The 22,018-nt window shown below is 48.2% G+C and overlaps 1 protein-coding gene across 3 annotated transcripts in view; it reads left to right on the top strand.

Annotated features, from left to right (window-relative positions):
* ACAD9 (acyl-CoA dehydrogenase family member 9) overlaps window positions 1-16,319 on the top strand; it is a 34,564-nt gene extending 18,245 nt beyond the window's left edge. For 2 of the 3 annotated variants that reach the window (XM_075996349.1, XM_075996350.1), the window contains exons 8-19: window positions 960-1,033; window positions 6,520-6,599; window positions 7,707-7,765; window positions 8,006-8,076; window positions 8,343-8,462; window positions 9,773-9,901; window positions 11,848-11,927; window positions 12,646-12,772; window positions 12,968-13,045; window positions 13,980-14,108; window positions 14,770-14,842; window positions 15,785-16,319. In XM_075996349.1, the coding sequence (XP_075852464.1) occupies window positions 960-1,033; window positions 6,520-6,599; window positions 7,707-7,765; window positions 8,006-8,076; window positions 8,343-8,462; window positions 9,773-9,901; window positions 11,848-11,927; window positions 12,646-12,772; window positions 12,968-13,045; window positions 13,980-14,108; window positions 14,770-14,842; window positions 15,785-15,885 (1,121 nt within the window). In that variant the 3' untranslated portion in view covers window positions 15,886-16,319. The remainder of the gene's footprint in view (window positions 1-959; window positions 1,034-6,519; window positions 6,600-7,706; window positions 7,766-8,005; window positions 8,077-8,342; window positions 8,463-9,772; window positions 9,902-11,847; window positions 11,928-12,645; window positions 12,773-12,967; window positions 13,046-13,979; window positions 14,109-14,769; window positions 14,843-15,784) is intronic. The other variant, XM_012785217.3, reaches the window with a different exon arrangement.
* Window positions 16,320-22,018: the final 5,699 nt, after the last annotated feature.

Here is a 22,018-nt window from a genome sequence, read left to right as displayed (position 1 = left end):
TGCTGTGTTTGTATAACAATATGCAGGATACATTGCTAGAGAAAACAGGGTCCAGACCCCTCCCAGCCTCTGTCCCACCTGCCCAGCTCCCCGCTCCAGCTGCAGCCCATTCACGGCGCCCTCGTCTTGGTTCCCGAGACAGGCGGAGCCTTCTTCACTCCAGGCTCTGCTGCCATCCCTCACTGCAGTGATCCTGTCGCCCCCAGAGCCTGGCTCACAGTCAGCAATGAGCATTTAGCTTTCTCACGGTCCGAGGTGCCCAGGCAGCCTGCTTCTGGCTGTGAGTCGGGTTCAGGTGAGCCCGTGTTTTCTGTACCATCCCAGGGCATGTTCTTCACAGTAGATCACAAGCACCCAAGGGGCTACGCCAAACCATGAAAGCACATTTAAGGCCTCCAGGCCTCTGCTCATGTTGGGCCAGCTGTATTCCATTGGCCACAGCAAGTCATGTGGCCACAGCCAGCAGGGAAAGGGAAGTCCATCCCTCACCATGGTGGGAGGGTGAGAGGGCACTACAGATACCTTGCAGGGGTACGGTTTTGTGTTAGAGTTATGAATTAGGACCAATAATCCCAGTCTACCCTGAGATCTTAGGAAATGCTATTCCTTCTAGCTTTGATCTATCTCTGCATCTTTATAGGACTGACTTTTTCTCATCCTTTAAACTTCTGCTAAATGTCACAGAAAAGTCTGACATAGCCCTTAATAAGAATGTTATTATCCACCCCCTCCAGCTGCCACTTCTATCACTGTGCCCTGTTCTTTACATCTGTCACACTGATTGCAATACCCATAATTTTGTTTATAGTTTGTCTTCCTGACCAAAGTATGAGTGCCACAAAGACAGAAACTTTGTCTTTCTGTACTGTCCTACCAAATAGTGGATGGATAAATGAATGAATGCATGGTTGCAGAGTGGTTTGCAGTTGTCAGATAAGGTCTTAAATTTTATGTTTCAGCTTGTGAAGTCCATTTTGAAAACACCAGGGTGCCTGTCCAGAATGTCCTTGGAGAAGTTGGAGGTGGGTTTAAGGTGAGTTGCCAGCTGCGGCTCTTTGGGAGTGATGTGCGGGCTGGTGGTACAGCTTGTTGGCTTTCTGTCCACCTGTGTTTGGAGCAGACCAGCCCGTGCTTAACAGGTGACTTTGCATGGTTCTCTGTTGGGAAATCAAAAAATAGAGAGTGGAAGATTGGCTCACGTCTAGAGTAAGGAGTCTGTGGGAAGCATTGGGAACCCTCCTTCATCTTGAAGGCCCCCTTTGCCTCGAGTGAGGGGTGGGGCTCCCCTCACCAGCAGGTGCAAGAAAGCAGGTCAGTGGGCTCTGAAGAAGCTCAGGATCTGCACAACCCTGAGACTTGAGTACCTGTCCTAATTTTTTTTTTCTTTTAGACTCAGATTTATTTTTATTGAGAGATAATTCTTATAACATAAAATTCGCCATTTTAAAACATACACTTCAGTGGCTTTTAGTATATTCACCATATTGTGTAGCCATCACCTCTAATTCCAGAACACTTCTGTCATGCCAGAAAGAAACATTGTGCCTCCCAGTATGACCCCTACCCTGTCTCTTGGTACTCGCTGTTTTACTTTGTGTCTGTATGGACTTGCCTCTTCCTGAACGTTTCATGTAAACAGAATCGTATACAATGTGAAGTCTTTTATGGTGAGCTTCTTTCACATAGCATGATGTTTTCATAGCATGTCGTAGCATGAATCAGTAACTCATTCCTTTTCATGGCCGAATAATATTCCTTTGCATGGAGCTAGCACATTTTGTTCATCCATTCATCAGCCAATGGACATTTGGGTCGTTACCACTTTTTGGCTTCTATCAATAGTGCTGCTGTAAACATTTGTGTTAAAGATTTGGTGTGAAAAATATGTTTTCAATTCTTTTGGGGTTTATACCTAGAAGTACAGTTGCTGGGTCCCATGGTAACTGTACATGTAAGTTTTTGAGGACCTGCCGGACTGTTTCCATAGTGGCTGCACTGTTCTACATTCCCACCAGCATTGTATGAGGGTTCCGTCGTCTTCACATCCTCATCAGCACTTGTTATTGCCTATTTTTAAATTTTAGCCATCCTAGTGGGTGCGAAGTGGCATCTCACTGTGGGTCTAATTTGCATTTCTCTGATGACTTAGTGTGTTCAGCATCTTTCCATGTGCTTGTTGGCAATTTGCACATACTTTTAGAAGAAATACCTTTTTAAATCCTCTGCCCATTTTTATGTTGGGCTAATTGCCTTTTTGTTGTTGCCATGCCCTAATTTACTAGGCAAGTATCTTCGTCCTGAGGAGCCCACCCACTTTGGCAAGGATCAAAAGTAATCCTTCTCCCCTCCTAGGGTGTTACAGGAGTCAGACAAGACACCATTAGCCAGAGCTTCTGGCCAGTGAGGATACTCAGCGAATGGAGAACAAAGGGCTAGAGAGGTGGGAGGACTAATGGGGGCAGACTGTATGCAGGGAGAGGTTTGTTTAGTATCCATGTAGCCCAGATGTTATGTACAAACTAGAGGGTGTTGATAGACAAATTGAGAAAATCAAATCACCTGAAGGCCATCCTCAAAGTCAACATTGTTCACATTTTTGGTGCTTCTCTTTCTAGAGCTTTGAAAATAATATACATCGCTTAGTGTGTGTGTATATACGTGTTATATTTTACAGCCTATGTTTTCACTTATCAATAAACCATGACAATCTTTCTGTGCTGGTAAATATGTATTAATAATGTTTGATGCTGCACAGTATTTCTTTGTACTGTATTTAATGTCATCAGACCCCCAGTATTGGACCTGTTACATTGTCTTCACTTGTTCCTACTCAGAACCACATTGTATATCCTTGTACATATTGTTGCAAACTTGTCTAATTATTTCCCGAGTTTAAGCACCACTGGGTTCTGAGAGTGTGACCATTTTTTAAGTTCTTGACCCAGTGCTGCCTGCTGGAAGGCCGGAGCAGCGTCTGCTCTGTCTAGCAGTGGCTGCAAATGCCCCTCTCCCTGGTCCTTCTCAACACTAGCTTTTAAAATTTTGTCCATTGTCATAGGTGAAAAATGGTTATGGTTTCAATATGCAAAGGAAAATAGATTTCTAAAGGTTTCTTTTTTGTTGCTAGTGAGATTGGTTGCGACTTGCCATAAATACTGAAAAGTATGATGCACTGGAGTGATTCCAGAGATCATAAAATGGTAAAAGGCCAAGTGAAGATTGAGCAGGCTGATGCAAGATAAAAGTAAGAGCATTTTTCCTCTGGGGTGCTCAGAAGATTTTATCCATAGACTTCTTATGACAGAAAGGCTGACAGGGAGGGGCTGTTGAAAGAATGGATTGAATCTTGCTTTTGGGAAAGTTGAGATCTAGAATGTAGTTGTGAAAATTATAGAAGGAAGCTGTGTTTTGGTGGAGGTGGCGACAGAGCATGTGGGTGTGGGAGGGCTGGAGGAGGCCTGCAAGCAGAAAGGCTGTGCAGGGGAGAGCAGGAGGCCTCTTCACGCAGGGCGGAGATGTCAGCGCTTCCACCCTAGGGCCTAGGATCAGACTCTACTTTCCTTCTTTTTTTTTTTTTTGTAATTTAAATGACATTAACAATAAACTATGAAAGGGCTATGAACTGAATTTTATAGTCCATCCACCGTGTCCCCCAGACCTTGCACCAACTGACTACCACTTCTTCCAGGCTTTGGACCACTTCTTGCAAGAAAAAAATATTCAATTCTCAGCAAGCTATAGAAAACGCCTTTCGCAGTTTCATTGCCACTAGCTCTCCAGGCTTCATTTATAAAACTATGAGCTAGGTTTTGAAAGAGGGAGAGGGAATAAAGACAGGAGAAAAGTTTGACAGTTGATATCTCTTGACAGTTCACTTTGACATTTGATTCTTCTTTTTCTTTTCTTTTCTGTTTGGTGAGGGTACATCCTCAATCTTGCAAACCCATGTTTTCCCTCATGGTTATCTTTCAAATTTTTTAGAGCAATTTTTGAATTTTTGTGAAACCACACATAAATCAAAAGTTCCATGTTATTTTTGAAAATGAGTTCCATTGAGGAACCAGTGTGGCACAGACAGCTTGAAATATCAACAAAGGGTTTGGGAAGGATGTGGCAATGAATACATAGTGTGTCGATGGTTTGAGAAGTTCTGTTCTTGTGACTTTAATCTTGAAAATGGGCCATATGGGAGACCTGAGACCAAGGTTGATAACGATGAGCTGAAAGCTGTAGTGGAAGCGAATCCTTCTCCAGCTGCGTATGAATCAGCAGCAAGGTCTGATGTTACTATTCCAACAATATTGGACCATTTGAAACAAATGGGTGAGGTAAAGAAGCTGGACAGATGGGTACTACGTGAATTAACCAAGCATCAGCAGACAAATTGTCTTGAAGCTTGACTTTCTTTGCTGTCACGAAGTAAAGGTGAACCATTTCTATTAATACACCATATTGTTATGTGTGATGAAAAATGGACTGTTTTTGACAATCACAAGTATTCAGCACAATGGTTGGATAAAGATGGAGTGCAGAAACATAGTCTAAAACCAAATATTCATCAAAAAAGGTAATGGTGTCTGTCTGGTGGTCCAGCGCTGGTGTTATCCACTCCAGCTTCCTGAACCCTGGCCAGCCCATTACAGCAGGTGTCCACTGCAGCCAGCTGGACAAAAGGGTGAGGATGCTTGCAGTTAAGCAGCCGAGATTGGTCAATGGAGACAGGCCAATCCGCTTGCAAGACAGCACTCAACTACATGTCGCACAAACAACACTGCTCAAACTACCGAGGCTTGACTTGGAAACTCTCTGTCATCTACAGTATCCCCCAGACCTCGCACCAACTGACTACCACTTCTTCCAGGCTTTGGACCACTTCTTGCAAGAAAGAATATTCAGTTCTCAGCAAGCTGTGGAAAATGCCTTTCGCAGTTTCATTGCCACTTGTTCTCTAGGCTTCTTCACTGCTGGCATAAACAAGCTACCGTTTGATGGCAAACCTGTGTTGATAGTTTGGGCACATACTTTGATTAATTGTACTGCTTCTTGTTTGAGATTTAATAAACTACACTTTTGATTGGAAATTGGACATTTCATATTTAATGATCTAATAGTTCTTTGGCAGGTTAAAAGAGGCCAGTGTCATCCCAAGTCCCAAGACACAGGAAATCTCGAGTTGGGAGGTTAGCTGGAATAGGGCCCTTACCTCCTCAGGCCCTTGGGAGGTGGCAGAGAGGGCAGCATCTTGAACCCCTTCTAGGGATGGGGTTTGCATCTCACACTGTACTATGACTTAACCAAGCCCCCTCTCCAACCAGTCCTGGAGGCTGGGCCAGTGCCCAGGGACCTTGTACCCTGAATTTCTCAGCAGCCTCAGATGAGAGTGGTGAGAATCAGCTATCCCAATAGTTTGGAGCAGTTGTTTCTAACCTGTCCAACCCCTGAGGACTTGCTATTTCCCCCCACAGGATCTGTTTTGGGAGTTTCTCCCATTCAAGTTATTTAACAAGTTATAAATTCTATTACCTGTTTAGTAATCCAAGTTACCCATAACCAAGCATTCAGCAAAAAGCAGTAATACCATTGAAGCTTTTAGGAAAACTGTCAAGTTGGTTCACAGGCTTCCTTTCTGCCCCCATGCCCTGCCTTTGTGGATTCCAAATTGGGCCAGAACTGTCCTTTAAGAGGCTCAAGCTGGTGGCTGCAGGGCTTTACACACGTCAGTCCTCTGCCCATCTGTCCCTGGCCCAGCCCAGGTGTCTCCTTGGGGAATCCTTTGCTGCCCAGTGTCCCCTCTCCCCACACCAGAAGTCCCCTTGGACTCAGACACTTCCCTCTGGCCACTGTTGCACCGTTGACCACCTGCTGCGTACCTGGCTGTTTGTGGCGTGCCCTTCTGGTCTGTCAGTGTGTGTGACACCAGGGCTGTGTGTCTGTCCCTTGTCTAGGCTGCTGACTCTTGAGTTTGGTGGGAAGATAGAGGGGGAAAGGGAGGAAGCTGACAAAATCTTCAGGTCCTTACTGTAGGAATGTGGCTGAGTTCCCTGGGGTCATCTCATCGTGAGGGGAGAGAACAAGGGCTGGATTTCAGGCAGCTGCTGGCTTTGGGGCCTTGGGAGCGTCATTTAACCACTCCGAACCTCAGGTTCTTCATCAGTGAAATGAGGGTCCTGACCCTGCAGCCTTGTTGGGAAGGTACAAGCTTGTAGCATGTACTAAAGAAATCTTAGTTTCTGCTCTCTTCCCCTGAGGGTGAGAGAATTGGCCTTTCTGGGGTGTGTGGGGAGGTGACTCCAGAGATGCTGATAAGAGCCACAGCTCAGCAGTGGCTGAGCGACCCTGTTCGAAGTGTGAGGACTGTGTTCTCCCAGCACAGAGGGGCCCGGGCCTGGATGCCGGCACACGGTGCTACAGAGACTCGCCTTTGTTGTCAAGAGAGCCTGTGGTGAAAGTGGCCAGGCGCCCTTGTGGTCTGCTCCCCTGCATCCTCAGTGCCTGCGGGCTTTCCTACTGTCCCTGCAGGTGGCCATGAACATCCTCAACAGCGGGCGGTTCAGCATGGGCAGTGCCGTGGCCGGGATGCTCAAGAAACTGATTGGTAGGTAAGTCAGGGACAGTATGCAGCCATCTTGCCCCCTGGCACCCCCACTCCAGACCAGGAGGCTCTGCCCTTCCCCAGTCCGTTTCCAGGCCACCTGGACAGAGGTCCTGCTCAAGCTTCGCATCTGGGCTGGCGTTTAGACCAGTGAATCTACTCGGCCTGCCCCCAGAGGCCAGTCTGCATCTTTCATAAGGGGACAGGGAACCTGCTTTCTGCCAGAGGTGGAAGGGGGTGTGCTGCCCTGACCACCAGGGCCAGAGCGGCCACTGAACACCACACCGTGAGCTAGGCAGTGGGAGACGTCAGCTGTGATTCTCACGTTTTCCCATCTTGTAGGAGACTTTGCACAGGGTTGAAGAGTGGGGTCAGGTTTGGAATCCAGATCCCTTGGCCTCTGGATCTTTCCCTTATCATTTTGCCAGGGTACATAGCACCTAGATTTCCCTTGCCACCGAACACAAAACAGCCCTAAAGCTCTGAGCTGTGTGGAAGCGTCTGCAGGGAAATGGGGGTCGCCAGGCATGGCGTGCTCCCAGCTTGATGGAGTTCCTCTTTGGTGCCAGGCTCTGGCTTGGCCTCCTGGAATTCAGGGCAAAGCGGGCACACGAAGGCTTTGTTTTGGGTTCTTCCCTTCATTTCTTAGATGAGACTGAGGTTTGCCCGAGGCCGTGCACCTGGACCTAAAGCTAAACCTGTCAGACTGCGGGCTCAGGGCTCTCCCCACGCTAGGCCTGTGTTTCCCTGTCTGGAAAACTCAGGGCAAGAGCTTGAGGGGGGCTCTTACGGTCAGCTGTCCTCCAAAGGATGCATAACCTCTGGTGAGATCGCACAGCCCAGAAATGTGTAGACGTGGGGTCCTGTTGCACCTGTGAAGGCATGTGGAGCACACGGGCTGCAGTTGGGGCTGGGGGTGCTGATGCCTGGGTGGGGCCCTCCGAGCTCAGCCTGTATTCACAACCATATATCCAAAGGCCTAGGCCCGAGTTGCCACGCCGGCCGCCTGTCCCACTTTGGTCAGGAACGTTGTGCCCGGTGTGGGCCTGCCCCCCTCTGTCTGGGGTGCTGTGTGCGCCGGGCTTTGTGATTCCGTCTGATTTCATCTTTGCAGTGACTCTGAGGTGGGTAGTGCACAGGGAGGTGAAGCACTTGGCCCAAGGCCACCGGCTGGTAAGAACAAGTGGCAGGCTTCGAATCTCTGTCTGGCTGTATGCACGTGCCACGAGCAGTGGGCAGCCCTGCCTCTGCCTCTCGCACTGCAGAGCGGGCGCTGGCCTGCGGGTGTCCACTGCAGCAGACACTTTCTCACGTCCCACCTGAGCGTCTGAAGGGTAACAATGGTAGCCTTAGGAAATCATTTAGAACAGCCAGAAGTGTTCTGGTTCTTTCTACAACTCTGCTCTTCTTCAGAAATGACTGCTGAATATGCCTGCACGAGGAAACAGTTCAACAGGAATCTCAGCGAATTTGGACTGATTCAGGTACTGACAGCTGAGTGCGGTCTGTGTTGGTTTCACCGTGTGGCCGTGAGAGGTGTGGCCTTTGGTTTCTCTGTACCCCTGACCCATGTGACTTGGGAAGACTCCATAAGGGTTTGTTTATTGCAGGTTCCTTTTATCAATGCCTGGGCCTGCCTCTCCTGGGCAGCGAGGCCTCTGACTTAATGCCCTTCTCTACCGGTTGGCAGATCTGGGTCTTAGCACATGCAAATTGCTTTTTGACCGTGTTTTTTTCCTGCACACTCCAGGAAAAGTTTGCCCTGATGGCTCAGAAAGCTTACGTAATGGAAAGCATGGCCTACCTCACTGCAGGGATGCTGGACCAACCAGGGTTTCCTGACTGCTCCATCGAGGCAGCCATGGTGAAGGTAATGTCGTGTAACCAGAGGGCTGAGAGCTGGCATTGAGGGCAGACTCGGCAAAGCTCTTTCTCTACGACCTTTCAGACCCCCTGTGTTGCCTGCCATCTTCTTCTTAGTTTATAGGCCCGTTTGTCCTTGATCTAGTATTGACACATCCACAGTGTGCAGTGTTCCAGGGATAGGCAGGCCCCTAGGGGGCGCTGTGCAGAAGCCACCGAGAACAGTGCCCAGCCGAGTGTCAGTTTCAAGAGAGCTCCATGTTTCCCTGGTGCGGTTTGTGCCACCTTTGGCCAGTTGATCAGCAGTTTACAGCAAACGGAGAAAGCACAGACCCTTGTGATAACTCTGTATTAGTATACAACGGCAGCTGGCTCTCGTGGGAAGGACTGTGTTTCTGAGTTTTTGACCTTCCTATTTACTGGTATCAAAACTTCCTTTTAAAAATAAAATATTTGGTTGAGGCCAATACTAGAGTTTTCTGTTACTTTTCTTATGTTTCAGGGTATGCTTTTTTAGCTATAATAAAAAAGATGGCCAGCCCACTTTGGGGAGAACCCTACTTTGGTTCCCCATGAATTGTATTTCTTTTTTCTTCCCTTAATTCCTTGGAGACCCACAAACTTTTTAAACTGGTCTCTGGAATTGAGCTCTTGAGAGGTATGGCAGCTTAGAGAAGTGAACAGTCTGGTGTTGGCAGGAAATACACCTACAAGGACAAGAACGTTACTCAGTGTTTCAGTGAATCTTCTCTAGGTGTGAGGTGTAGCCTGTGTGCTGAGTGTGTTTGCACGTGCTTTATCATCCCATCTTCTCGTCACCCTTCAGCAAGAACCACGGACATTAGTTGGTGCCTGTGAGCTGGCCCTCTTGCAGGTGCTAAGCCTAGACTTCAACATGACAGCCTCTCTGTCCTTGAGATGCTCACATCGTGCAGGCAGAAATAAGTCACAGTTGGGGGGGTGTTCAGGGCAGATATGGCTGGGTGGGGATAGGTCAAGCTTCCTGGAGAAGGTGAGATCTTAGGTCAGTTTTATGTTGAGCCAGGTGTGGAGCGGGTGAAGGAAGGCCCAGCGGTGCGAGAGGTCATGGTGGGGTGGGGATAACAAGCTGGTCAGTGTGGTTGAGGAAGACAAAGGACTTGCTGCAGTAACCTACTGAGTCTCTCCCTGGGTGGGTCTTGTTCCTGAGCCTGGGGTTCTTTGCACAGAGACTCCCACTCATTTCCAGCCACCCAGCTTCCCACGGCATAGGTCCTCCTTATGGGAGGGATTCAGCAGTGACGTCCCTGTGCTGACCTTGCCCTGGGCCTGTGTCAGGTGTTCAGCTCCGAGGCCGCCTGGCAGTGTGTGAGTGAGGCGCTGCAGATTCTCGGGGGCTCAGGCTACATGAGGGACTACCCATACGAGCGCATGCTGCGTGACACCCGCATCCTCCTCATCTTCGAGGTGAGTGGCCCTGGTGCCAGCTGCGCTCTGCTGTGGACCCCCACCGACGTCCCCACCTTCCTCTCCCAGACCCCCCTGGTCCTTGGACATGCTGCTGGGAGCCCAGGGGAGGCCCCCACAGATGCTGGCTGTGTGTTCTCATTGGATCCTCTTAGCAACCCTGCACAGATCCTATTTTGCAGAGGGAGAAGTTGAGGTCACGCAGCTCGCTCAGGGTCCTACTCCTAAGGGCCCTTTCCACTGAGCCCACTGCCTCCTGGTGATGAGCTGCGTGTCTTCTCTGCCATATTCTGGCTGGGTGTGGGGGACACACAGGTCTCGTACGGTGCCAGGGTTCATTCCCAGCGCTGCTGTGCCTTGAGTGCATGCTCTCTGCGTCTTGGTTTCCTTCTCAGTGAATTGAGGCAGTTCAACAGGGCCACCCTTGCGGTCTGCTAACCGGATGTCTGCTGTTCTCTATTGCTGCCCTCTGTGAAGGCACAGGACCAAAGAGTCAGTTCACCGAGTGTGTGCCTGAGTGGGGGCGCGTGCGCCACGGAGGCCACTCAGGCATCTGTGTTCTGACTGTGCAGCATGCTGCCCAAGGAGGGTGTAATACAAGCAGGGTGGGAGATGGGAGGTAGGCGTCCTTCAGGAGGAAGCTGGAGTCTTGTGGAGCACGTGCCCATGGCCCTTAGGGGTAGAGAAGACGTTGACCAGGGCTACAGGAGGGCAGCTGGCGCCGAGGGGAGGGAAATGGAGCGTGCTGGGCCCAGACAGGTGGACCTGTTAGCTCAAAGAGAGTGGAGAGAGAGGAAGGAAGTCTTTCTGAGAGCAACAGTTATTCCTAGTCGTGGGGGCATGTGCAGAGGGAGGATGGGAAGGCAGGCTGGAAAAGTAGCTGGAAAAGTAGAACCTTGGTTAACAAGCAGAGGAATTTTGGAAGCCATAAAAAGCTTTTGTTCAGGGAGTGAATTGGTTGTATTTATGTACTGGGAAACTCTTGCTGGAGCTAATGAGGAGTATGGGAGACAGGTGTGAGACCAAGGCCGGGACGCCCGCACTGGGAGGGAGAGACTGTCTTTGAGGGCTGCGAGTGCGCAGGAGGCAGGGAGGGTTTGAGCCTGAGCAGCTTTTGTGTGTAGGAGGGTGTCCTCAGACTCGGGAGCATGGGTCTTGGCTCCTGGGACATCCCAGTGGAAGGCTCCTTGGCCACAGTTCTCCGCCATCTTATCTGTCTTGGACAGACAGGGTGAGGGCTAGCCTGAGGGCACGGGGTGTGTGACAGCCCTGCTGGCCCAGGACTTCTTCTCCAAAAGTCCTTCCCTCCACCCGGAGCATTGGGCTCCGTGGCTGGGTGGTGTGGTCTGCAGGGCTTCACAGGGCCAAGGCATGGGCACAGGGCCTTCAGTGTGGGGCAGATCCTCCTGTCTAGAGACTGCTCAGAGCTGGGGGTGGTCCTGCCTGGAGGCCTCCACATCTTCTCCTCCTCTGTGCTAGGAGTCTTGCTACCAGTCATGCCAGCCTGGCTGTAGGGGACAGTCCTCAGTTCCCAGTGCTGGCTGTGTGGCCTGGGTCAGGCCCTTGTACCTTTCTGATGCACAGGGCTATTGTACACAGTGGGCAGAAGCCCACTGGCCCCTCACAGCCATCAGATGTCATCACAGGTGGCGGGGGTTAGAGCACCTGGCACAGGGAGCTTCCAGCTGCTGCTGCTCAGCAGTTTGTAGCTTCCCTGAGGAGTCAGGCCTCTGCCCCAGGCCAGTGCACATTTGTCTGGCACTAGCTGTGCCCTGGGCATCAGTACCCTTATGTAACCCCCAGGAAAAGCTGGTTTCCATTATAAAAGGGAGCTGGAGACATGGTCACAGATTGGTCGTAGGTCCCAGTGGAGGTCACAGTCTGGTCAGCTCCTCCACTTGTCCCTGACACTGGGCAGCCTTTGACCTCTACACTGCTGGCCACAGGGAACCAACGAGATTCTCCGGATGTTTATCGCCCTGACGGGTCTGCAGCACGCCGGCCGCATCCTGACTTCGAGGATCAAGTAGGTGCCATTCCCACCGTCCACTCCTCAGGTCCCAGCTGCGCAGCAGAGGCCAGTCTGAGTGGCAAGAACAGGCTGCCTTGTCCTGCAGTTGGGGTGTGGGGAGCATGGCACAGCCCCAGTGCTCACTCCAGGCTGCTGTTGGATGCAGGGCCTGGGAAGCCAGGTGTGGAGCAGCTGGCCTTCCCCTGTGGATGATGGGGACTGGCCGCCCAGGGAAGCCCTTGCTGCCCTATCCTGTGGCCACCTACCCTCCCACCCCAACTTGAACTCTGTCTCTTCCATCCCCGGGTAGCTTTTGTCTCCCACACTGGGGGCAGCTGGTTTCTCAAAACCTGATAAATGAGAAATGTCCCTCAAGTTTTCAGGCTCTGAGGCCAACATCAGACCAACTTCTCTCTTCTCTGCCTCTCTTCCTCTCCTGCACCTCTCTACCCCATCCTAGGGGTAGAGCAATCAGATCTCTGCTAGGGCCCAAGAACAGGCTGCTGGCAGCATTCTGCAGACTCTGTTGGGAGCCAGCTGCAGGGAAGCTGGCTGTGACTCTGCTTCCCCAAGCAGTGGCTGCTCTCTGACAGGCTGGGCTCATCCTGCAGCCAGGAGCCCAGCATGTCTGGGCCAAGGGAGGGGTGTGGAAGTCGGGTGCCTAGAGGCCGTGTTGCTGGACAGTGGGAGCTGGCAGCACGGCCTCTGGTCACAGATTGTGGACTTTCTGCAGTGAGTTTAAACAGGGCCGGGTGATCACAGTCATGGAGACTATCGGCCGGAGGCTTCGGGACTCGCTGGGCCGCACTGTGGACTTGGGACTGACAGGTGAACTTGGACTTGTGCACCCCAGTCTTGCGGTGAGTGAATCTAGCTGGTGTACCCCTCTACTTGGGTGCCCTCCTGCCAGATGTCCCCATCTCAGAAGGGCTTGGACACGGGGTTGGGCTAGTCCTGAGGAAGTTGGGGACCACCAGCTAGCCCAAGGCACCCCAGATGCCCGGGGCACTATAGGGAAGAGGTGCTGAGCTGGATCCTGTCGTTTGTCCCAATAGGACAGTGCCAACAAGCTCGAGGAGAATGTATTTTACTTTGGTCGGACGGTTGAGACGTTGCTGCTCCGCTTTGGCAAGGTAAGCAGGCCCTTCCAGGCCTAGGGGCACAGCAGGCCTCTGACTTGGCCAACATCCATGAGATTGCTTTTGGCCAAGTGTCTGCCTTTGGCACCAGGCCTAGTATAGAAATCTTTTTTTTTTTTTTTGAGACAGTTTCACTATGTTGGTGTCAGCCTCGCTCACAGCTACCTCAAACTCCTGGGCTCAAGCAATCCTCCTGCCTCAGCCTCCCGAGTAGATGGGACTACAGGCTTGCGCCACCATGCCTGGCTAATTTTTTCTATATATTTTTAGTTGTCCAGCTAATTTCTTTCTATTTTTAGTAGAGAATCTACTAGAGGGTCTCCCTCTTGCTCGGGCTGATCTCAAATTCCAGACCTCGAGTGATCCTCCCACCTTGGCCTCCCAGAGTGCTAGGATTACAGGCGTGAGCCACCGCGCCCGGTCTCTTGATCCCCAGGGAGGGATAAGGTGGGGAGGTTGAGCTAGGTGTGTCTGCCTGTCCTAGAGGCCACTCAGCTTCTCAGATGAGCACCCCTGCTGTGTGAGTTTTCTGTGATGTTTTCCTATGCACCTTTCAGGTGACGAAAGGCTCCTTGGAATTGGGAGGGTGGCCCTCTATGGGGCCTAAATCTGGGGACTTGCTGGCAGGGCTCCTGCTGCAGAAAGTGACAGGAGCACACTAAGCATCAGCCTCTGGTCTCAGCCAGCTTTCTGGGCTCTGGTCTTGCCTTAATTCGTTCCCAAATCTAGAGAGACCAAAGAGAAGGGAAAATAGAAGGCAGCCATGAGCTGGCCTTCTGTGACCCAAAGGGAAAGACATCATTGGCCCCACTTTCCCAAGGAACACGGGGAGACTCAGAGACCGGCAAAGATGCACCCCAGAGTAGGAACCGCGGGGGCCTGTTCCATCCCAGGTGTCGAATCCCCACTCTGACCCCTGTGTTCCCAGACCATCGTGGAGGAGCAGCTGGTGATGAAGCGGGTGGCCAACATCCTCATCAACCTGTACGGCATGACGGCCGTGTTGTCACGGGCCAGCCGCTCCGTCCGCATTGGGCTTCGAAACCACGACCACGAGGTGAGCCCCGCCCGGCACAGGTGGCCTCTGACCTGTTGCACTTTAATGAAACTGATTGTGGGGGAAGGGGTAGTTGGTTGGTGAGGCTCTGTCTGGTAGTCCCAGAAGGGAGGGGCCATGGCACCCAGTGGTGGTCACTGAGAGGGTGAGGTGCCAGCAGGTGTTGCCGGGGAAGCCACAGGGTCTGTGCTGCTCAGGAGACAGGGCCACTCCCTTTTGTCTTCCTGCTTGAGAGAAGGCGGGGCGAGTGACAGTGTCCTTGAACCCCAGAGTCCTCAAATGTTTGGGGTCTGCCTGCCCCTACCCCCGCCAAGGGGCAGACGTACACATTCCTTGCCCATTTGGAGGAAGGAGATGCTGTCACTTAGCACTTACATGTACCTGGCCCCCACGTGCACTGTCCTGGAGTAGCCTGTGGACACCAGGGTCTGGTGTCTGCCTCTCAGAGGAGATGGTCTTAGGGATGCTGCGTGACCTGCCCTGGCGGACGGGGTCGCTGGGGTCAGGGCTAGAATTAGAACCCAAGACCGTGTGACTTTTGAGCCAGACCTTTCGACCCATCAGGCTGCCTGGTTTGGCTGACAGGCTGGGTTTCTTAAAGCTCAGAGGTCAGATTCCAGGGCTCTCAAGCAGTTATGCCTTCTATCCTGGGTTTTGGCAGGTTCTGTTGGCCAACATCTTCTGTGTGGATGCTTATTTCCAGAATCTCTTCAGCCTGTCTCAGCTGGACAAGTGTAAGAAGGGTATTTTCCGGGAGGGAAGGGAGGGCGCAGCTCCTAGCTCCTGTTGGTGGTGAGCCGTCCCTGAACCCTGTCAAGTCCCCAGAGCCTATGGGGCAGGACCTGCCTGCACATGGGCACCTGTGCCCTTCACCAAGGCAGTCCATAGTGAGCAAGTAGAGGGCCCCTTGTGCTGGGCCTGCTGGTGCCTCCCAGCATGCCTGGCTGTGTTCTCTAAGTGCCCCCAGGAAGCGTCATGAAGGCAGGAGACATGGTGGCTGATTCAGGAGACAGCATCTTACTGTCTCTACTGCGGCACGCCAGCCAGAATGACCTTGCCACGCCCCTCATGTCTCAGGCCTTGGAGAATTGAGGGGCTTTGCTCATGCTTTTCAGTTCGTGTGGAATGCGCCAATTCTTCTGTAGCTTCTTGACCACATCTGGGACTGCCCAGCTCAGAGTCTACTTCTGACCTTATGGTCCTATTGGCCGGAAGGTTTTGGATCTGTGTCCCCTGCAGAGCCCAGTCCTGTTGCCAGGTGATAGTGGAGAGGCCACCGGCATCGTGCCATTCACTGAGAGTGGCATATGAAGTTTTGCAGGTCCTGGCCCTGGGGGTGTCCTAGGTGCCCCCACAGTGCTGACAGGACAGTTATATACTGTGAAGGGCGACGGTTGTTTCTCCTCCAATGGGCTAGAATTGCAAACAGGCCATTTACTGAGCAAGTGCCAATTCTAGCCCCACAAGATCTGGGGTTTTTAGAAATTAACAGGATGAGCCCTTTCTTACTCAAGAAAGCCTCTTTCCCTTTCTCTTCCTGCAGCCCAGAGTCACTTCCTGGGGGTTTACAGGAGGGGATGGATCACCTTTAGGGCTGTTTCAGGGCGGGAGGGCTGACTTTGTTGAAAATGCCCCCGATGCAGAAAGATCACCTGCTCCCTCTTTTTCCCTCCCAGATGCTCCAGAAAACCTAGATGAGCAGATTAAGAAAGTGTCCCAGCAGGTCCTTGAAAAGCGAACCTACATCTGTGCCCACCCTCTGGACAGAACATCCTGAGGCGGGGGACAGTGTTGCCGCCTGCCCCCAGGCCATGACCCGTCAATGGACAACTCTCGTTCTTTTTTCAGAAGGTGGATGAATTGAGTATTACAAATTGAGCCATTTGTTCCCAGTCTACACCAGAAAGGCTTCCTGCTGGCTTGAGTAGCTCTTCCAGGTTTCAGTCCGCAGGCACTGCTGTCCCACAGGATCATGGCCTCTGGACTAAGAGAGGGTTGGAATGGCTGGCATCTGGAACTGGCGGGTATTGTGACAGGTTTGCAGACACTACAGAGGAGACGATGGGTACCTGTTTCAGGCATGGATAATCACACGTTCTCTAGGAAATACCTTGAAAGCTGTGTATGTGTCACTCATTTAATTTAAACTAGAAGCAAATGGGCTTAAAACATAGCAGGAACTGTTTTAACAAAGAATATAAATTGTCACAATTTGTTTGTGTGCTTCTAGCCTTTGCTGTACCAGTTACACTGTTACTCAGAACCAGCCTTTAATGGATGACAGCATGACCCTGAGAACCACCACCCTTTGGTGATGGCTTTGGGTCCCTTTTGTCCTCACTCTCTGAGAAGAGGGCCCAGAACACTAAGGAGCAGGTGCACGGTCCAGTGCCGTAGGGTTACCAGTTCTTGTGTTCAGTCCTTATCAGGACATGGGGAAACTACTTGGCACATACTTACTCCCATTGAGGGCTTTTGTTTCTTTGCAAGGATTGGCCTCCACTCTTTTCTGTTTGAGACAGGGTCTTGCTCCTTTGGCCCTGCTGGAGTGCCGTGGAGTCATCACGGCTCACTGCAGCCTCAAGCTCCTGGGCTCAAGTGGCCCTCCTCCCTCAGCCTCCTGAGCAGCTGGGACTACAGGCATGCGTCGCCACACCCGGCTAACTTTTCTTATTTTTTATAGAGACAGGGTCTCGCTGTGTTACCCAGGCTGGTCTGGAACTGCTGGCTGTAAGTGATTCCCCGGCCTTGGCCTTTGCTCTTGAACAGACAGTGAGAAGGAATCTCAGGTCGCACTGACTGGCCTTCGCATTTCTTCAGGCTGCCTTCTGCTCTCGCTTGTAAGGTACCCCAGGTGTCCCAGTGTGCTCATTCTGGCCGGCTTCCAAGCTTTGGCATGGTCTCTGGGAGGTTTAGGGCTCCAAAAGCCTATTGTGGACGTTGCCTTGAGGGGAGGAGGCAGCCAGGCTCGCTCTTTCCTTCTCATATCCCGAATGAAGCGTGTGTCCCCGTGTGCTGTGATGTCGGAGTCTGCGGAGCGGAGGCCGGGAGGCTGGAGAGCTGAGCTGGCTTAGGGGGCTGGCCTGAGGGTTCTGCAGGGTTTTGGTAACTGATCTTAAAAAGAGGTAAAGTTTATAAATACTGTGACTTTGGAAATAACTTTCCAGTGAAACTTAGTTTTTTGTTGTTGGCCAGTAATTAATGATGGCAAGGAGGCATTCTGCACAAAATGGAAAGTTAAATATGAAATGTCCGATTTGGGATCAAAAGTGTAGTAGTTCATTATATCTCAATCAAGAAGCAGTACAATTAATCAAAGTATGTGCCTAAACTATTGACACAGTTTTGCCATCTCAATGATAGCTTGTTTATGTCAGCAGCAAAGAAGCCTGGAGACTGAGTGGCAATGAAATTGCAAAAGGTATTTTCCACAGCTTGTTGAGAATTGAGTATTTTTCCTTACAAAAAGCTGTTCAAAGCTTGGAAGACATGGTAGTCAGTTGATGCAAGGTCTTGTGAATATGGTGGACGACAGTTTCCAAGTCCAGCCTCTATAGTTTGAGCAACGTTGTTTGTGTGACATGTGGTTGAGTACTGTCTTGCAAGAGGACGGTCCTGTCTCTGTTGACCAATCTCGGCTGCTTAATCACAACCATCCTCATCATTTCGTCCAATTGGTAGCAGTAGACATCTGCTGTAGTGGATAATACCAGTGCTGTACCACCAGACACCAGTAATCTTTTTTGATAAATACTCAGTTTTGGACAGTGTTTCAGCACTTCATCTTTATCCAACCATTGTGCCGGGTGCTTGCATTTGTCAAAAATAATCCATTTTTCATCACACATAACAATACAGTATAGAAAGGGTTTGCCTTTATGTCATGACGGCAAAGAAAGGCAAGCTTCAAGATGATTTCTCCACCGAAGCTTGTTTAATTCATGCAAAACCCATCTGTCCAGTTTCTTTCTTTTTGAAACACAGTCTCACTCTCTTTCTTGGGCTATACTGCTATGGTGTCAGCCTGGGCTCAAGCAGTCCTCCTGCCTCAGCCTCCCAGGTAGCTGGGACTACAGGCACACGCTACCATGCCTGAGTAATTTTTTCTATTTTTAGTTGTTTGGCTAATTTATTTCTATTTTCAGTAGAGATGGGGTCTTGGTCCTGCTTAGGCTGGTCTTGAACTCCTGAGCTCAAGCAATCTTCCTGCCTGGGCCTCCCAGAGTGCTAAGAGTACAGGCGGGAGCCACCACGCCCAGCCCTATCCAGTTTCTTTACCTTGCCTATTTGTTTCAAGTGGTCCAATATTGTTGGAATAGTAACATCAAACCTTGCTGCTGATTCACACATAGATTGAGATGGATTCACTGCCACTATAGCTTTTAGTTCATCATTATCCACTTTGGTCTCAGGACACTCACATGGCTCATTTTCAAAATTAAAATCACCAGAATAGAACTTCTCAAATCATAGATGTGTTCATTAGCCACATCCTTCCCAAACATCTCGTTGATATTTCAAGCTGCCTCTGCTGCATTGGTTTCACAGCGGAACTCATATATTTGACAATAACACTACTAATAAGTAAAACTGAGTATATTTTAAATGGAGAAAAGATATAAATATGAATAGGCACTTCACAATAGGAGATACCCAAATGGCCAATAATGTATGAAAAGGTGGTCAACATTATTATTTATCAGGGAAAGGTATATTAAAACCAGAATTTAATGCCAGCCTTACCTCATCAAAGAAGCTAACATAAAGATTGACTAATCCAGGTTTTTGCAAGGTTGCAAAGCAAATGGGACTCTTGTGCATTTGTTGCTAGGAGTGTAAAATGGTATATAGCCACTTTGGAAATGTGGCAAAGTTAAAAGCTAAATATGCCTACGCTGTGATGACATCTACAATCTATGTATATGCCCAAAAGGAATGAGTATATAGGTACCACAAACAGGACCTGCACAAAAATGTTGATAGTAGCTTTATTAAGAGGCTCCTCCCTCCAAAGAAAAAACCCTGGAAACAATCCAAGTTTAAATCAAGAGAATGGGTAAATTAATTGTGGTTACATACATAATGAAAACTGCTCAGCAATGTAGATGCAATGACATGGATAATTTTTTTTTTTAACTAGGACAGGCACTACCACTGGAGAATAAATCTTTTAAAATACACATGTGGGACAAAAGAAGCCAGACACATGAGTACATACTGTTATTGTAACATTATATGTGGTTCAAGAACAAGCAAAACTAAAATTCAGCATAATGTTGACTGGAAAGGGCATGATACCTTTTGGGGTGATGAAATGTTCTACATCCTGATTTGAACAGTGGTTTCACAGGCATATACATAGATAAAAATAAACAAAGCTATACAAATATTTGTGCATTTTACTATTAATATATTTAATGTTTACATCTAATAAGTGTTACCAGAGTTTTCAAAGAGTGGCCTATGGTAGTTATAAAAGGGTCAAATCAACAAGATAAAACCCTCCTACATTTGTGTATGTTGAAAACACAGCTTCAACTATATAAAGCAGAAACGCATGTAAGAGGGGAAAGAAACAAACCTATAATTGAGAGATTTTTACAGATTTCCCCTAGTAACTGATAGAAGAAACAAATTTCAAAAATAATTTAAAAGGATATAGAAGACTTGAAAAAACAAGTTAACATAATTGACATACATAGAACACCACATCAACTATTAGAAAATATTTTTAACTGAGTCATGAAAATGTGATATATAAAAACTTGTGGGATGTACTTAATGTTCATAGGAAATTTATAGCCCAAAATACATATAATAAAATGAATTTCTAAAAATCAATTAGCTAAACACTCATGTGAAGAAGTTAGAAAAAAGCAAATTAAATCTAAGTATTATAAAAAGGAAATTAAGCAGAAATCAAGGGAATACAAAATGTACAAAATAAAAAAGCAAATGACTGGTTCTTTGAAAGGAATAAATTCATAGACACAATTTTAATGAAGAGCCCAGTAGAAAAAATAACACAAAAGTGAATATCGCAATCACACACAAACAGACTAATGTATAAATTATAACGTAGTCTGACAGATTTAGCAGTAAAGATCACTGGGGGAAGGGATGGGCTATATTTAATAAGCACCATTGATCATAAGGAAGAAATGAAACTAGATTCCTACCCTCATACAAAAAAATTAAATTCCAGATGAATTAAGAGTTACAGTATGATGAACAAAACTTTAAACCTTTTAGAAGAAAACAATCATTTTATGACCTTGGGGTAAGGAAAAGACTTCTTAAGATACAAATTTATAAGGGAAATTACGAAACATTCACTAAATAAAGCTTTATTAAAAGACCCCATTAAGAGGGTGAAAAGTCAGAGATCAGATTTTCGCCACACATATAAATGCCGTGGGCTGGCACTGAGAACTTTAAAATTGAATGCCACCTAAAAGTCAACAAAAAAAATAGAAGTTATCAATAAATTTATGAAAAGACATTCAACTTCATTTGTAAACAATGAAATGCAAATTTAAAATGTCTACATGAAACACTGTTATAGATCAGATTAGCCATATGTTAAGTATGACTATAGCATGTTAGCATGGAAGTAGGGTAATGGGAACTTGTGCATGATGAGAGGGTATACATTGGTATAATTTTTAAAAATAAGGTATTATTCAGGCAAGTGGATTACTGTTCAGCAATTCTAGTCTTAGATATACATCCTAGAAAAACTATCCTGCATATAGTTTAGCAGAAGACATATTAGCATATGTTTATAATTATATCATTTAAGTAGCAAAAGATAAAGGTAAGTAAACTGAGATATATTTCTACAACTACACATCAACATGGTTGAATCTGGTTAATACTGAGCAAAAAATTAAAGCTGCAGAACATCATATGCAGTATCATCCCATTTAACATTCAAAGACAGGTAAATCGAGGCAAAATGTTAGTGAATATATACATGAATTTATAGGGAAAAGCAATTGAAAGATAACATTCAAGGTAGTGTTTACTTATGGGTAGAGGTTAAGGGATGGGAAGGGGCACACAGAAAAGTAAAAGGTATAGAGTTTTATATCTTAAGCTATATAGTGGGTTTAATTGGTTCTATTATTTTTAATGGTACACACAAGCTCTTATGTATATTTACTATTATGAAAACAATAAAACTATAATTAATGAGAATAGCTGAAACAGGAAATCATGAGAATTTCTGGAAAATAGCATGACTGGTGCAATTTAAAACTGTAAGTTGTTAACATAATGGTCACAGGAAGAACAAATTAGTGAACTGGCAGAGCAGAACATGATGCAAAAAACCAGTAAGTGCAAATTAAGAGGGAAAAGTACAGAGGAGCACTCTTTAATGTCAATGAGTGTCTGTGTGATAGACTCATTCCAGAAGGAGACAGTATGAAGGGAGAAAGAAAAAATTTGAATTAAAAAAAAGGCTCCCACCTGGACACCTAGAAATGAATGCCATGAATTAAGAGAAAGTTCTAAAAGATCTGTAGGGAAACACAGTTTAGCTAAAAGAAAAATCAGATGAATGTCAGACTACCTGTAGCCCTGGATTCTAGAAAGCAGTGGAGTTCTGGGTGGGGGCTCAGGGACCAGATTCCAGTCTATGATCTCGGAACAGCTCAGCTGCTGTTCAAGTGCAGGGACGGAACAGAGACGCGGGCCTGCAAGCGCCCTGGACACTTATTACCCACAAAAGCTTTCTGAGAGGGGAAAAAAAATTAGGTAGAAAATGAGCTCAAGAAGTGGTAGCAAACATAGGAAGGAGGAGAATTTTTAATGCAAGCCATTCTAACGGGTAAGGTGATGTCTGGGCAGAAGGAGGGAGGCCGTCTAGCACGATGGAGCAAAGTGCTCAGGAGGCCCTTTCAACA

Source organism: Microcebus murinus, chromosome 21 (genome assembly GCF_040939455.1).
Source record: "Microcebus murinus isolate Inina chromosome 21, M.murinus_Inina_mat1.0, whole genome shotgun sequence".
Lineage (NCBI taxonomy): Eukaryota > Metazoa > Chordata > Mammalia > Primates > Cheirogaleidae > Microcebus > Microcebus murinus.
Note: the sequence above shows the minus strand (reverse complement) of the source record. Positions and strands in the feature narration are given on the sequence as shown.